General features: G+C 41.6%; 1 protein-coding gene across 5 annotated transcripts in view; it reads left to right on the top strand.

The window, feature by feature from the left end:
• LOC115158424 (probable phospholipid-transporting ATPase IF) overlaps positions 1–15,116 on the top strand; it is a 33,100-nt gene extending 17,984 nt beyond the window's left edge. The window contains exons 20-31 of one of the 5 annotated variants that reach the window (XM_029707358.1): positions 510–663; positions 2,484–2,586; positions 4,183–4,328; positions 4,436–4,495; positions 4,844–4,971; positions 5,110–5,248; positions 6,936–7,001; positions 7,182–7,285; positions 7,578–7,743; positions 8,511–8,596; positions 11,925–12,061; positions 14,503–15,116. In XM_029707358.1, the coding sequence (XP_029563218.1) occupies positions 510–663; positions 2,484–2,586; positions 4,183–4,328; positions 4,436–4,495; positions 4,844–4,971; positions 5,110–5,248; positions 6,936–7,001; positions 7,182–7,285; positions 7,578–7,743; positions 8,511–8,596; positions 11,925–12,030 (1,258 nt within the window). In that variant the 3' untranslated portion in view covers positions 12,031–12,061; positions 14,503–15,116. Of the gene's footprint in view, positions 1–509; positions 664–2,483; positions 2,587–4,182; positions 4,329–4,435; positions 4,496–4,843; positions 4,972–5,109; positions 5,249–6,935; positions 7,002–7,181; positions 7,286–7,577; positions 7,744–8,510; positions 8,597–9,457; positions 11,672–11,924 lie in introns of those variants that run through there. The other 4 variants (XM_029707357.1, XM_029707359.1, XM_029707356.1 and 1 more) reach the window with 4 other exon arrangements.
• The last annotated feature ends 724 nt before the right edge of the window (positions 15,117–15,840 follow it).

Raw genomic sequence — 15,840 nt, 5'->3', positions numbered from 1 at the left:
AATCACTGTGTAGTGTGAACATGTCAGAATGTTGTCAGAGCAGCTCTGGAACTTCTGTTCTGTATCACCACTGATACAGTCCTTTTTTCAATGGTCCTTGGCTTATTAATGGTGAAGGAGGAGTCTCGGTGCAGGTCCCCTGGGGAGAGATTATCATTAGGCACGATGTGCTGCGGGTGACTCAGTTTGGAAAGCGGAGAAGAGTTGCCATAGCACTTTAACGGATTTTTTTTGTAGAGGTAGTCACGACACGAATCCTCCCACATACCACCCGTGCTGGGTGACAAATGATGGATATGGTTATGAGAAATCAAGACCATTAATATGTTTTTATTAAATTCCATTTAAAATAGGTTGATTATGTTTGGAAATTATGCATAACCCTCCCAGTGATGGCCCATTTGTGAGATGCACTGTAGTGTGTGTGTACACATCCTGTGTTGTGAGGACCTCCATGCTAAGGCTGTATAGTTATACCTGCTCTCCTCTGTGTGTGTGTGTGTGTGTAGGATCAAAGAGGACCATGTGATCCAACATGGCCTGGTGGTGGACGGGGCCAGCCTGTCTCTGGCACTGCGGGGGCATGAGAAGCTCTTCATGGAGGTGTGCAAGAACTGCTCTGCCGTGCTGTGCTGCCGGATGGCGCCCCTGCAGAAGGCCAAGGCAAGTTCCCTTACTGTCACTGCTTCACGTCACTACCAGCCTATTAGGGGTCTCGTTTATGAATGGAGCCAGAAAACAGCGCTATTTGGATTTTTCTCATGCTCTGTCAAGAATTAAGAACAAATGTCTAAAGATGATTGTCTACTAGATAACAGGCTACAACTTATATCCTAGTAGAATTAACATACTGTATGATTAAAACAGTGCACTCTTACAACTCACTCACAACCAGTGTTGGGGAACATTACTTTTTTAAAGTAACTCGTTACTTTACAACGTCACTGCCATTTAAAAGTAACTTGCAACGTTACTTGCTATGGAAAGTAACTAATTAGTCGTTACATTTCTTTTGCGGAACCAAAAACAGAAAACCCTCTGAAGATGTGTTGATCATTCTTATGCCCAGTAGAGGTAATGTTAGCACGCTACGTCTGTATCACTCTGTGCTATACCAACTCATGTAACAATGACAGACGCAATATCTCCTTTACAATACTTAAGTACATATGTAAAAGGAGAGCTCAAATAGCAAACAATTACAACTGGCTACCAATCTGTTGTACCTGATACGAACTGGGTAATATGTAAAACTAGGCCTATACGACTACATTGTGAACTTTTAGTGCCCTTTTAATGTAAGCTAGCTAGCTACATCATATCAACCTGTTGTCTGGTTTGCTTGGTTATCTAGCCAATAGCCGATGCCATGGCAAGGAAGGTAGGAATTAAGCTAGCCTGTTATGCTAGTGATGATGCTAACAGTTTAGCTATCTAGCTAAACATTAGCAAGCTAAATACATGGATCGCAGTCTGGCTTGCCCTGGCAGGTGTGTGGGGTAATGTTAGTTACAGCATGGTGAATTATATTCAACATCTTGCTAGCTAGCAACATTAGCGAAGCCAGCTGCACAGTCACATATTGGCTACCTAGCAACGTGACATTTCTAATTTCTGGAGGAGGTGGAATCTATTCGAACTAGCCCACCAAGGCCAACCCGGATTCACTTCAAAGTGCCAATGGAAACAGGTCTTTAGTGCCCTTTCCTTTATGTTTATGGCGAAGACGGAGCTGGAGAAATGTCAATTCTTAATAACTGAGCTTAACTTGTTCACCTACATTGTTTGATATTACCAGACAATAAACGGGCCACTCGCCTGAACCCGATGATCCGCGTGAATCCTGCAAGTAGCGCCAGTCAAGATTAGAGCGGTAACATCTGTCCTTTTCTTCTACCAATTCAAAATAGTTCCACAATGTATTCTCCGGCATCTCGATAGCAGCCAGCTAACCAACACAATGTTCGTGCAGAACCAGGAGTGAGAACCGGCATAAACAGCCTAGGGAGAGGGATTTTCATTTTTTATTTGCACCAACAAAGAAAAAGCTAAATAATATTGTTAAAGTAACAACTTACTTATTAGAAAAAGTAACTAAGTAACTGATTATTTAAATTGAAAAACTAACACTTGAGTTACTCATTACCACAAAAAGTAATCTGAGTACTCTAACCCGTTACCTTGTAAAGCATTACCCCCAACACTGCTCGCAACAGTGCACGCTCTTGCGGAGCACTCACAACAGTGCGCGCTCTTGCATGACATGCACAAATTGTCTTAGCTATTAATCTTCAGGAAGTTATTTCAGTTTTATCTTTTGGTTTCTCTGCTTTTTGTATTAGTGGTCAGTGCTGTGGAGAGTAGATTATCTGACCAGTGCTGTGATTTTTGTCTGCAGTGTTACATTAAAGGTTAATTGCTGTGGACTTGCTCCTGGTCTCATTTGGACTGCTTATTAATGAGTATTTTATGCTGCTTGGCAGGTGGTGAGATTGCTGAAAACATCTCCAGAGAAACCCATCACTTTAGCCATTGGGGATGGAGCCAATGATGTCAGCATGATTCAAGAAGCCCATGTTGGCATAGGTAAGTTCTCCACCCCATCAAATTACAATAGGGTCATTCCACCTCAAAAAGCACAAGAAAGAGGATATCGATGCCCACCATCTCAGATTGTTCTAAAATCGTTTCTGTTAACATTAGCATTCCCCCAAACTTATTTTGTTGAAATATAATTTGGTCTCTGACAAATTAAGCTGCACCCAAATTGGCCATTTTAATTTATAGGATTCATATAATATTCAATAAATATCGTACCAAGCATCTGATTTGGACCAAACTTTATTCTAACAATGAATTAGACATGAGGAATCCAAAGAAATGGTCGAAAGCCACCCACAGACCTACCCACATCCTACACCAAATATCACCCCAACAAAGAGTATATAGTATGTTTCGGTTCTCTGACAAGTAGTTTGGCGCTGTGGGTCAGAGCTTTGTTTTTTTCATATTATGTGATGGGGATTTGTTTCTGTTCATAGAAATTAGTCATTGTAGTCGTTGGGTTTATGTCCCATCATGCATCCTGATATTACCAGGTTCTGACCACTAGATGGTGCTGTTCCTGCTATTAGGTGATTATTATTATTTTTTTAAGAACCCCCCTTCCTTGTTAAAGGGATCGTACACCCAAATTACTAAATTACATTGTTGTTTTTTTACCCTGTAAGCAGTCTATGGACCAGATATGACAGCAACTCATGCTTTGCCAGGTCAAAGTAAACAGTGCATGTCAATGGTACCTATATTATCATTTGTGTGCTTTATGTCCAAATCATCATGTCCAAATTTAAAGTATCTAAAAATTGATTGTGTAACTCAATGATGTCACTTATAGATGATTTGGATATGAAGCGTGAAAATGCTAATATAGGTATCATTGACTTGCATTGGATTTGTTATACAAATGTTAAACATTTAGCATTTGAAGCAGTGGCCAGGTAAACAAAACCAAAGTGTGGGTTGCTCCCATACCTGGTCCATAGACTGCTTACGGGGTAAGAAAACCAATATGTAATTTGGATGAACGGTCCCTTTAACAATGGGGAGTTCTTTTTTAAAAAATCTCCTAATAACAGGAGCAGCACCATCTAGTGGTCAGAACCTGGAAATATCAGGATGTAGGATGGGACATAAACCTTCAATGACACGTTTCTGTGAACAGGGAAAAACAAATTCACTGAGAATGTATTACATAGGATGAAGAAACAATACTCCGAGCCGCAGCTCCATACCACTTGTTAAACATTGAGAACTAATGGCTTTTGACCACTTATTTGGATTCCTCATGTCTTACTTATTAATATAAAAATGTTTGGTCCAAATTTGATGTTAGATACTATAATGATTGAATATTATCTGAATCCTGTAAATTAAAATGGACAATTTAGGTGCAGTCAATTAGCTTAATTTCTCAGATCTAATTTTATTTCAACAAAATGTTTCCTGAATGCTTAGTTTCTGTAGTTAGAAACATAAGATATTTCAGAACAATCTGATATGGTGGGTGTCATGGCTTTCTGAAATTACATGGAATGTCCCAATAACCAATTACTCAATATTGTATTTTGTTTGTAGTTTCAGTACAAGGTGGTTAATAACAGACTTTTTAATTTTTTTCAGGAATCATGGGCAAGGAGGGAAGACAAGCAGTACAAAACAGTGACTATGCAATAGCGAGGTTTAAATTCCTTTCCAAATTGCTGCTTGTCCATGGCCACTTCTACTACATTAGAATAGCAACCCTTGTACAGTACTTTTTTTACAAGGTGAGTTTGATGCTTAAGGATGCTTTGCAGTGTCCTCTACAATGAAAACCAATACAGGAGCTAGATGTTATTGTCTCAGGTCTAAATCCCTTTTTGTCTTCTTTTAGAATGTGTGCTTTATTACGCCCCAGTTTTTATACCAGTTCTTCTGTCTGTTTTCACAACAAGTAAGTTTCTTTCAATGTCTCATTAGTTATATTTGTTCATTTTTTTGTGGTCCCTTATTACTGTTGCTTTGTAAGTGTTGTATCAGTGTAGCATGTTCTGTGTGATAAACATCTCTGTTGTTCTGAAGGTACCACGTGTAGCTTTATCTCCACTGAGGGATCAACAACTCAAACTGTCCAGCTTTGGATCATCAACATACAGTATAAATTAGCCAAATGTCGTCCCTAGTTGATGCTGGATAAAGAACGGAAGTGATTTTCTTGGCTGGTGTGTGTGCTGTGTTGTACATGGCCCGGGGTTATGTGGCAACCTTGTCCTACCTCGTTTTTGTGTCCCTGTTTCCCCAGACTCTGTATGACAGCGTCTACCTGACACTCTACAACATCTGTTTCACCTCCCTGCCCATACTGGTGTACAGCCTGTTTGAGCAACTGGTCCATCCTCATGTGCTGCAGAGCAAGCCAGTGCTCTACAGGTAGGACATGGTGTTCTATTTGACTTTTTCCCCCCATACAGAATGAGGCTGTACCTCCATTAGATGCATTTACCTGAAAACACAACAAGCATTTGATAACAGACAGTACTATCCCTTTTTGTCCCTCCACACCAACAGAGACATCAGCAAGAACTCCCTCCTCTCCTTCAAGACCTTTTTGTACTGGACACTGCTGGGCTTCTGCCATGCATTTGTCTTCTTCTTTGGTTCCTACATCCTGATGGGGGAGGACACGTCTCTCAATGGGAATGGACAGGTGAGGGTAGCTGTACTGTACCATCTGCTCTACCTCTGGTAGTGGTCCGGTTGGGGGAGGGAGGGCCAGAGATCCACCTGGCTTGGCCTGACAGGGAACCTGACTTTGAACCTGATTGTGAATGTTCTGTGCAGATCTCTGGGAATATTGATTGGGTGTTTTACCAAGACAGTAATATGAAATATTGATATTTCAGTTTGTTAGGCAGTGTGATGGCAGTAAGTTCTAGATGGTTCCAGGAGGCTGCCTGTGTTGTTGTGGTTGTTCTATTCATGCTACAGCCCTCTTTCTCTCTCCATTCTGTCTCTATTCTGTCTGTCTGTGTCAGTCTTTCTACTAGAGCAGGGGTAGGAACGGACTCAATTTACTTTAAAGTGACTAAAACCAAATTGAAACGGTGAAGAAATGATAAAGGACCTACATTCATACAGTTTCTTGTCCAGCTCACTAATAATCACCAAAAATGAAAGCTAGACAGTCGGGGAGCATTGACAATTCCCCAAATAATGTATAGAGGACAATTTTTTTGCCAATCTTGATGGCGAGGATATATATAACATTTTCAGTGCGGCCCTCCGGACCTAATTGAAGACCTACTGCAGCCCCCGGGGCAAAACGAGTTTGACACACCTGTACTAGATTGTGGGGTGTTGTTGAAAAAGCACTCACCATGTTGCTCTTTTTTGCTTTTTGTTCTTTCTTTTCTTTATTTTTCCTCTTTTCTTCTCCCTCTTTTCATGCTCTGCATGTCATCAGATTTTGAGAGCTAACAGACAACTGGTAAGAGTTGACTGAATTACCGTGGATGCATGCCCGTCATAGTTACTACCCTAACATCTGTTGCTATCATTGGTCCATTCTATATCAGCATCCTGCTTGGTTATGCTTTTGATGATGTGCCATGTTTCTCAGTGTGAGTGGTGATGGCTAGTTGGAGACGCTCACTTCAATAGCTTTCGGAGAGTCAGTAACTCCACAAGTTTGTCATCAATTTAGCTTACAACGCTTAGGCCTAGTCTTCTGGAAAGCTGTCTAATAACACATGACTTGATCTACATTGAGTGAATAAAACATTAAGAACACCTGCTATTTCCATGACATAGACTGACCAGGTGAATCCAGGTGAAAACTATGATCCGTTATTGATGTCACTTGTTAAATCCACATCAATCAGTGTATATGAAGGGGAAAAGACAGGTTAAATGATTATTTTTAAGCCTTAAGACAATTAAGACATGGATTGTGTGTGTGCCATTCAGAGTTTGATTTTAAGTGCCTTTGAATTGGTATGGTAGTAGGTGCCAGGCGCACCGGTTTGTGTCAAGAACTGCAACGCTGCTGTTTTTTTTTTTTTTCATGCTCAACAGTTTCCCGTGTGTACCAAGAATGGTCCACTACTCTATGGACATCCAGCCAACTTGACACAACTGTGGAAAGCATTGGCGTCAACATGGGCCAGCATACCTGTGGAATGCTTTTTACACCTTGTAGAGTCAATTCCCAGACGAATTGAGGCTGTTCTGAGGGCAAAAGGGGGGGGGCGCGCAACTCAATATTAGGAAAGTGCTCCTAGTGTTAGGTATACTCAGTGTACATCCCTATTAAAGCATTATTCCTATGATAGATGTTATGCCATATGTGAAAATTCTTAAACATTTTATTTTATTTTATTTTATTTGTCTTGTAGATGTTTGGAAACTGGACATTTGGCACTTTGGTATTCACAGTAATGGTCATCACAGTTACACTGAAGGTAAATCATGTTATTTGAGTTTTTGCAATTGTTTGATTCATAAATAATTCTGAAAGCAATCCCACATGAAATCTATGTTTGATATTGTTGTCACTGGCACCTCACTCCTCTCTGCTCTCCTATGGCGTTTCACATGCTGTTCTGACCAAACTACATGTTGTTTCTCCTCTCTGTCGACAGCTGGCCTTGGAGACCCACTTCTGGACGTGGATGAATCACTTTGTTACCTGGGGCTCCATCGCTTTCTACTTCGTCTTCTCCCTGTTTTATGGGGGAATCATCTGGTGAGCTGAGCTGCCATCTCTTTCCCACACAACCTGTGTTTGTCTAGTACACATGGCACTCCAGTATATAGTATGTGATAAGACCAACAAGTGTAATTGAACTGCATGTGGCATACAGTCTACTCAGATTTTCACCTGTTTTACAGTGGCTAGCATCACTATCTCCATTGTCATCTCAGACAGTCAAAAAGCTTCAAGTTCCATTCCAGGCTCTACTCACAGGGTTAGTTGAGCCTTAACAAATGTTGGCTGGCTAACAGTGCGATTCTCTGTGACCTTTGCCCCCCTCCAGGCCTTTCCTCCACACCCAGGACATGTACTTTGTCTTCGTCCAGTTGCTGTCCAGCGGCTCTGCCTGGTTCGCAATCATCATCATCATCATCACCTGCCTTTTCCCTGACATCATCAAGAAGGTGTTCTACAGGCACCTCCAGCCCACCAGCACCCAGAAGTCTCAGGTAGGACAGAGGAGGGGGGGAAGGGGTGGGCGGCTTGTTGCTAACCCACAGGACACCCTCACAGCAACGTTGTGGTAACAAACTATACACTCACAGGAAACGCATGACACTCGCACCACAGCATGGCTTCTCACCTCAGACAACACAAGAACAACAATTCACTGTGCAACTGACAAAGGCATACTCAAAACGGCGGGATCTCTGTTCCAGCTCTAAACCTACTGTAGCGTGTCTGTGCGTCTGCTAGGTGGGGGAGCTAGACGGTAGATACCAGATGGTAGGAGCACGTTACTCAACATGAACACAGTTGTTTTTTTTTTTTTTAAACAGCCTCCCCAAACAGACTTTTCAACTGTTCTGTTTTTGTGGTCACAATTTCCTCTTTGCTTAAAAGGTTGACATTGATATGCCCTTTTTTTTATATATATATACGTATTGGCCTTTTTTGCATCATAGTTGTTCAGTCAGAAATTCTAGCATCCCCACTCTGTAAAGTGCTGCTCGGTGGTTTTTAGAAGATAAAAGCTCTTTCTTACTCAGGCTTGAGTCTCATGTCCTGTCTCTGTGATAAAGGCACATTTCTTCCTTTCTGTGGCTGGTGTGTGTGTGTGTGTGTGTGTGTCTGCGTGCGTGCATGCGTGCACATGTGCATGTTTGAGTGTGTTACAATCAGCCTCTGTTTGTGTCTTACTACTGTGTCTACCATGTATGTCTTCTTCCCTCCCTCCTGACCGTCTGTGTGTCCCACCCTTCCCTCTGCTCTGTAGATGTACTCCAACCGAGTCGCTATAAGTGACGACTTCATCGCTCTGCAGCCTCTCTCCAGAGCCAAGAATCAGCTGGGCAAAATTAGGTAGAGTAGGAGGGCCGTGCTGCCTAATAAGTATTGTCTGCATGCAGAGGACAAACTAACTAACCAGCATTCTAGGGAAAAGGGAATGGGGGTAAAAAAAGAGAGGAAAGGATAAGTCTAAGGCACTTTGTTATGCACCCCTGCATGTTGGCCCTAGGAAAGCCTCTATCAAGTGCGCGCCACTTCAGGTTAGCATAGAAGGACCAGTGCTCTCTGCATTGGGCAGAGCAGCCCCTCACTGCAGCATGGTGCAGCAGTCCTAATATAAAGCTCCAGCCATAACGGCATGTGGAGCACAGCTTGAGTCTGTTTGTGTGCTGCTGCTAATACAGTAACTCTGAGGCACAAAATTATAGTTAGCAAGAACTTCAAAGCTGCTAGCTGGTGAATGCTATTTCCATAGAAGTTTATTCACTGTATCTCAAGATCATATTCTGGACAGCATGCTCTTAAACAGTAGCATTCGTTTCTTAAGATATGCACAATGAGCAGAGAAAATGACGACCACTCCATCCAAAAGCAAGTGATCAATTTCCTAATTGGATTGACTTGTTTACGGAACAATTGATCATCCAAATTCTAAATTAATACCTCAGTCATCCAGATAGTTGATCAATTTACATAATTGAAAGTACACTGAAATGAATAAACTGGCTCATTGGTTCTTTGGAACATCTTTGTGCCCAGTCTCTTAATTCAAGATTTGTGTACACATTGTTTTGGACACACATTGATCAGTAACTGCTATGTGGCTAGCCTCTTACCTCCTATGGATGTGGGAGTCGTTTTTGTGCTCATTCATCTTGTTCTCTCCTGTTTCCTTCTGTCCGGGAGACTTAATGGGTTGTTTTGTGCTTCCAGATGGAAGAGGATAAGAGTTCAGTCAGCTCAGAATATGACTCTGCTGAAAGCTGGAGCCGAGGGGAGGACAATTGGCAACTGCTAGCTGCTTCTCCTCCCCCCGCCCAAGGCCCAGCCCTATTCTCCCCTAGGTAGTAGTCCTACTCCTTCCCTGGCCCAGCCAGGCGTCTGTGTGTGTGGGTCCTCCCCTGGACTGCCATCGTCCACCCATCCATCCATATAGACCCCCCCCCCCGCTACATTGACCAGAGCCATCTCTCCTAGAGACTTTAGCTGGGATCCTATCAGGGCATGATCACCCTGGGTGGTGGGAGAATGCTGGCACGTTTGTTTAACTGTCCTCTCGATGTCGTCCCCGTTCGTTCTCCTGTCTGTCTGGATACTACAGCATTCTGCCCTGTGTGATAACAAAACCCAACCTCACTTAATCATGATTTGTGTCATTGTTCACCTTTCTGTCTGTAAGCAATAATGTTTATGCATGTTTTATTTGCCTGAATGCCTTTAAACCAGCAAAAGACTGAAGCTCATCGTTTCAAACAAACCATATTTTTCATTTCAATATATAATAATCCTACCAGCATATGGCAAAATGATTGCTCTGTAATTTTTTTCTTTGGCTTGTTCTTTAGATTAAATGTATTTTTTTAAATTGTATTATTATTATTATTATTATTATTATTTTTTGGTGTTCCCCGTCATTTAACTTCATATACCTCATCCCTGACTTCATTTAATCAAATCAATGGCAAGGTTACTATTTCACCTCATTAATAACAAAGAGTATGATTGTCAATAGATCAAATGTATCTCATTGTATTTCACATGAATGTTACCAATATCACCTTAGTCGAACTCCTATGTATTCCTGATTTTGTATTTTTGGTCTGTTTTTGGTGGGTTCTACATGTTATTGATGGCTTCTATGTTGTTGATGGGTCTAGCTAGCTGACAATTGTGTAGTTCTGTGTGACTGGTATGATTTTGCTGTTTGTGCTAACACAAGGTGTTAATTTACAGGGGCGGTAAATCATGTAGGAAATGATGGGGGGGGGCGGCTGATTTTAAAGTAACTGTCCAGTGAAAATTTTACTTTTAAACGCTCATCTGTTAACTCATACCCAAATAATGTTGTTGTCTCGTCCTGTTCTCATATTTGTGGCCAAAGCATGCATTTCAGAGAAAAAACACTCTTTACCTGTATCTCAAACAGACTGTTTCAAAAATTATTGCTATTTCCTCATAGAGGATGATGTCATGTTTTAGGCCAAGATGGCTCATTGGCTAAGTGGGCCAATCAGCGGTTTACTTGTCATGAGTATTTGTATTGACCAGTTTACGCCCACACCATTCTGTTGTTGGTTACACCCACAACATTCAAACAAAGAAAAGCAGTTTTTTTAACATGCTTAATTCCCATTTTTGGAAGGAAAACTATTTAATTAATATTGTAATTTAATTATAGGTCATATTTCATAGAAATGTGGAATCACTGGACAGCTACTTTAACTGTCAATCATCATCATCACCACCTCCAACCATGTTAGAGGGATTCCCTAGCGACAGGTCAAGGTGGAAACATGAAGAATTTTTGTGTAATCGGCCTTGTACTGTGTTGATGAGAAGAATATCAATATCACCTGAACTTGCTTGCCAGCTTTTCATACAGTTATGATTCGGAGGACAGTGCGTAATGTAAGATACAGTAGAATGATACATTCATGACAGTGTAGCCTAATACCTATTTGGTTCAGTTTTCTTACCACTGTTTCTGCTGTTGTTGCAAATATGCAGTAGTTTCTGAGTGGTGGGGAGAGGGGGGAATTGAGCGTTGTAACCCCAAACCAGTGTCGATAGTCTTGGGATGTGTTCAGGTCTGCCTCTGCAGCAGTGCTCTGCGCAATGAGTGCTTACTCAGGAAAATGAAGAGTTTGCTGTAAGAGATCAGAGCAGTCTATGAATCGAGGAATCGATTTTCCTACACTTAAGGCTATGCATTTTAAATTTGCAAAATTCTCTGCCTTCGCCATTCATTTGCATCCGTAGATTGTCTTTTGTTTGCGAGTGAATCGCCATTATATATCATTGTTATGTGGAACTGAGCCGACTGATTTTTAGGCACATATTACACTGACATAACAACTCTGTAACTACTGTGTGATTTGATTACATGGACAGGCTTGCCTTGGCAAATACTGCATCGTTTATCACTTTTAAATGTATTCATTCGAGTCTTTATTTGATTGATTTTCACCTCCCAGCTTTACTGTGTACATTTGTGTCTGACACCTTGTACATCACCCACCCCTTATTGTTGTGAAGAGCTCAATCCCCAACACCCCCTCCTTGCTCCCTCGACAGTCACTCGACTGTTTCCTTCTGGATAGTGGTGTGACCTTTTTTATGTGTTGATTGTAATATTCTCTTGTGCTCTGCCACCCGTCATCTCCCCTCCTTCTCTCTGCAGCTTATTGAGACCAACTACCAGGGCATCGGCTGCGTGGACTCCATGTGCTGCTACTCGGAGGGGAAGAACGGATGCACCCGGCTGGGCCGGATGGTGGAGCAAGTAATGGGCCGCTGCGACCCTGCCTGCGCTAACAGGTGTGACCCCATGCTCTGTAGCCTCTACTGCTGCAGCCGCATCTCCTACAAGCTGGAGCAGGATGAACCCACTGCTTCCCAGGAGTAGCCGAATAGAGAGAGGTCCTAGCCTAGTAGAGCGAGAGAGAGGTAGACTAGACTACGGTCTTACTGGTAGGACCAGCACCCCAGTGACAGCCAAAGGTTTTGTAGGGAGGGAGACTAGTATCAGGATCCTGGATCTTAAATGGCCTTTAATGGAGACTTGTTTATCTTGTATGCTATGATCAGCTTCATGGTGTCCTTATAGTCTATTCTTCTTCCATATTCAGTGGGACAACGTGCTCACCAATGTAGCCATGTGTCTATGTAATCCGATCTGTCCTTCCAAGTCTGTACTCTTATGGATTTCTTTTTAAATCTTCTTTCACTCGTGGGCTTTTTGTAACCTATCTTTATGGCTGATCGACCTTGTCGTCTTCTGAGGTTTTGTGCTTCTTTTAACTTTTCCAAAGCCTGCCGAGTCAGTGTGTTGCACAGTGTAGGCTAAGCCCAGGTTCGGAGTCCCAAGTCGCTATTGATCTACAACAATGTATTTATGCTGAAAGATCTTTTCAAGAGAATGCTACCCGAGGTATATTTATTGGATCATTATTAAAGCATTCTCGTTCTGAATTTTACCTGTACTCCTGGTCTTGGACTTGCCAAAGTCTGTTTATACTGTATGTGTTTATCTATGGAGAATGACCGCATGATGCCAGTGTGACGCTTTCTCAGCCCCTCCCTTGTCTGCTCACACATGTACTCCACACCCTCACTGTCCCAACACTGTGAGGTGAGGCGAGCACTGGGGGAAAAAATAATCTAAGTTAGACTGAGACTTGTTCTGGCCTTAATGCTAAGATACTGCCACTGCAAAGGAGCAGAAAGAGACCCTACCATGGGCCGTATATACTGTTACTGAGTGATAATGCTTGTGTTTTGACATGCTGCAGTGTTTGGTGTCTGTGTGCCACAGCTGAAACACTGGGACCACACTCCCTGACATAAAGATACTGGAAAACTGGAGTCTCAAAAGGAGAATAGGAGTGTTTTTGCAATTTATTTTATACAGTTAAGTACTTGAAGCCTTATAAGTGCTTTTGTGAGGAAGAGAACTCTCTTGTTGCATGGGGCTGACTTTGGTATTTTGTATGCTGAGTAACCAGATGTTGTGTGTGTTAACGTGTGTCCCATGATCTTTTCTATAATGTTACTCCTCCTCTTGCTTTGCTGCACTTTGTCTGAACCTGTCATCGTTGCCACTGTCTAAAATCTAGATAATATTCAACTTTCCCCATCGAAGTTATTCATATGCTGCTGTTATATCACCTTGACGTCACTATTCAATCTAATATTCTGCTGCTTGCCTTGTTCTCTGTTCTGTTAGATGGCCATAGACAATGGACTAATAGCTTGATATCAAGAGGGAGTGCCACTAGACAATTCACACCAACACATACACATTTATCAAGAAATACTTATTTTTGAAATTACACAGCACCATGTACATACAAGATCTTAAACGGTTGTCTATGTCTGAAAGACGTAATCCACATAGCACGTATAGGGTGTTGTTGATACTTTTCATCCAAAGATAAAATAATTGGTATAGTTTAATGATGAATGAGATTCTACAGGAATAGGGTTGAGAAGTGGTGAGTTTCTACTATGTCCCCTGGTGGCGGTGTTGGTTTATACAGGCTATGAAAGATGGGGGGGGCTTGTGCCTTTCTTGAAGGTAAGAGTTGAGCTTTCTTTTCAAGGGCTCTTAGTTAAATATTATGTTTGTTTTTTTACTATAGATATGCACATATATATATTTATATTTAAGTTGTTTTAGATATTATGCCTATTTTTGTATTAGCAGTATATATTCAGTCTAAATTAGTTCATATATAGTACAGCCAAGAAATGAGCTTCATATTATAAAAAGAAACAGTATTTAGTATACCTGGTTATGCATAGGATGTATTATTCATACAATGACATTATGCAGATAGAGAAGGGAGACGTTGACTGTTTGTGTTCAAGTCATCCATGTTAAATCATCCTGTACTAATCCTCACTGTATGCACCTTATTCTCTCTCCTCCTTTTTAGTTTGACTTTGTTTGCTTGTGCTGCTCCCTCTGTAGGTTGAAGTGTAGTGCAGGAGACAGGGTTAGGAGGCAGTGGAAGATGAGCAGGATGACAGGGCTTCAGTTCCAAGGCAGGGCCTCATATCAATACAGATAAGGTCTTCAACCACTCCTCTGCCATGACATCCCCTTACTGTACCATGCAATGGCAAGATGGCCATCCATCCAACAGTAAATGAAGGATCTTTAGGCAGGTCAGAGACAGACAGCACTCCAGAGGCAGGTTTTCAGCTTAGTCCTCCTCTCCCACCGCCACCCCTCACTCTGTCGTTGATGCTTTTAGATCGAGGAGCAACTCGGACCCCTTCTATTCCAACGACCGGAGCATCTTGACGCTCTCCCCCATGGAGGCCACTCATTGCTAAGGTAGCAGAGAGCAGTTGTCCCGCCAGGTGCCCTCTCCCGCCCTGCCCCATGGCCACACAGAGGGACTACTCACTGCACGGCCCAGGGCTGACCACCTCAGTGGACAGTCAGACTATCTCAAGAGAAGAATGTTGAAAGCCATGAGGCTCTGCACCACCACTTTGTGAGAGATGCTGCATTTGCCTCTGTTCTGTTCCTGTAAATAATAAAAGGGAATCAGACCAAAGAAGGATTTGTCAGACTTAAGTGGGAAAAAAACATGGTCTACTACTTTGCGCCTGTAGGTTAGTGCTGCTCCTGCTTCACCACCTGACTATCTGAAAGGTCTGCCGCCTTTCCTGAGGAAATTAGGTGGACCTTTTTAAAGCCATACCTTCCATTTTTACTACCTGATTTTTCAAGGTATGAAAATGTGAAAGCAGTTAGGTCGGGTCTCTTTTTTTTTCCCCCTGAAATGCCTTTTCTGCTCAGATTTGTTAGCGTTGCGTTTGTTCCGAAATGTCGACAGGAGAATGTCCCTATAATAGCTTCCTATGAGAGATGTGTTGTTCCACCAATACGGTGCCTTTTGAGAAGTGTAACTTGGTCCCCCCAAAACTTGTCACCTAATTTTAACATTTTGTCATAAAAAGCACATCTTCAACTTAATAAAAAAAAAAAAAAAAATTTCCCATCGAGGTTAAATAACGAAATTACTATGGTAAGTGCCAAATAAAGTATCGGGTAGGTGTCAATTGTGCATGTATGTATACATCTTTTTTTCCCCCCAACATTTCTAGCCTCTACAGATAACAGGGTTGACGTGTTATGCTCAACACACTGTTTTCCACCACAAAACACCAGATAATGGCCCCCCAAAAATAAAGGATTAGTTTCACCATATTAATGGGAAAATCCACTCAAAACTGTTTTTTTTTTTTATGAATCACTGATAACATAAAATAAAAACATTTCTGAAATGCAAAGCAACTAAATAAGTAGGGCTTTACAATGATGGTAAAACTTGGAGAAATATTCAGGTTAAAATCATCTTAGAGGGACATGTCAAAATGCTTAATTTTGGCACTTTAGCAAGTCTTTATTCAAAATAAAATCCGATTTATTGAATTTTCCATGTGGTCTATATTAAAGGGCACTTCATTTAATATAACAGGCTTTAAAATTCAATATTGGTGCACAATTTCTACTTAAAATATCAACGGGTCACAAAAGGCACTCTTTTCATGGAACAACCCAGATATGAAATAATAGCTGC

Source organism: Salmo trutta, chromosome 22 (assembly GCF_901001165.1).
Source record: "Salmo trutta chromosome 22, fSalTru1.1, whole genome shotgun sequence".
NCBI classification, from domain to species: Eukaryota; Metazoa; Chordata; class Actinopteri; order Salmoniformes; family Salmonidae; genus Salmo; species Salmo trutta.
This window is presented reverse-complemented; position numbering and strand designations above follow the sequence as displayed.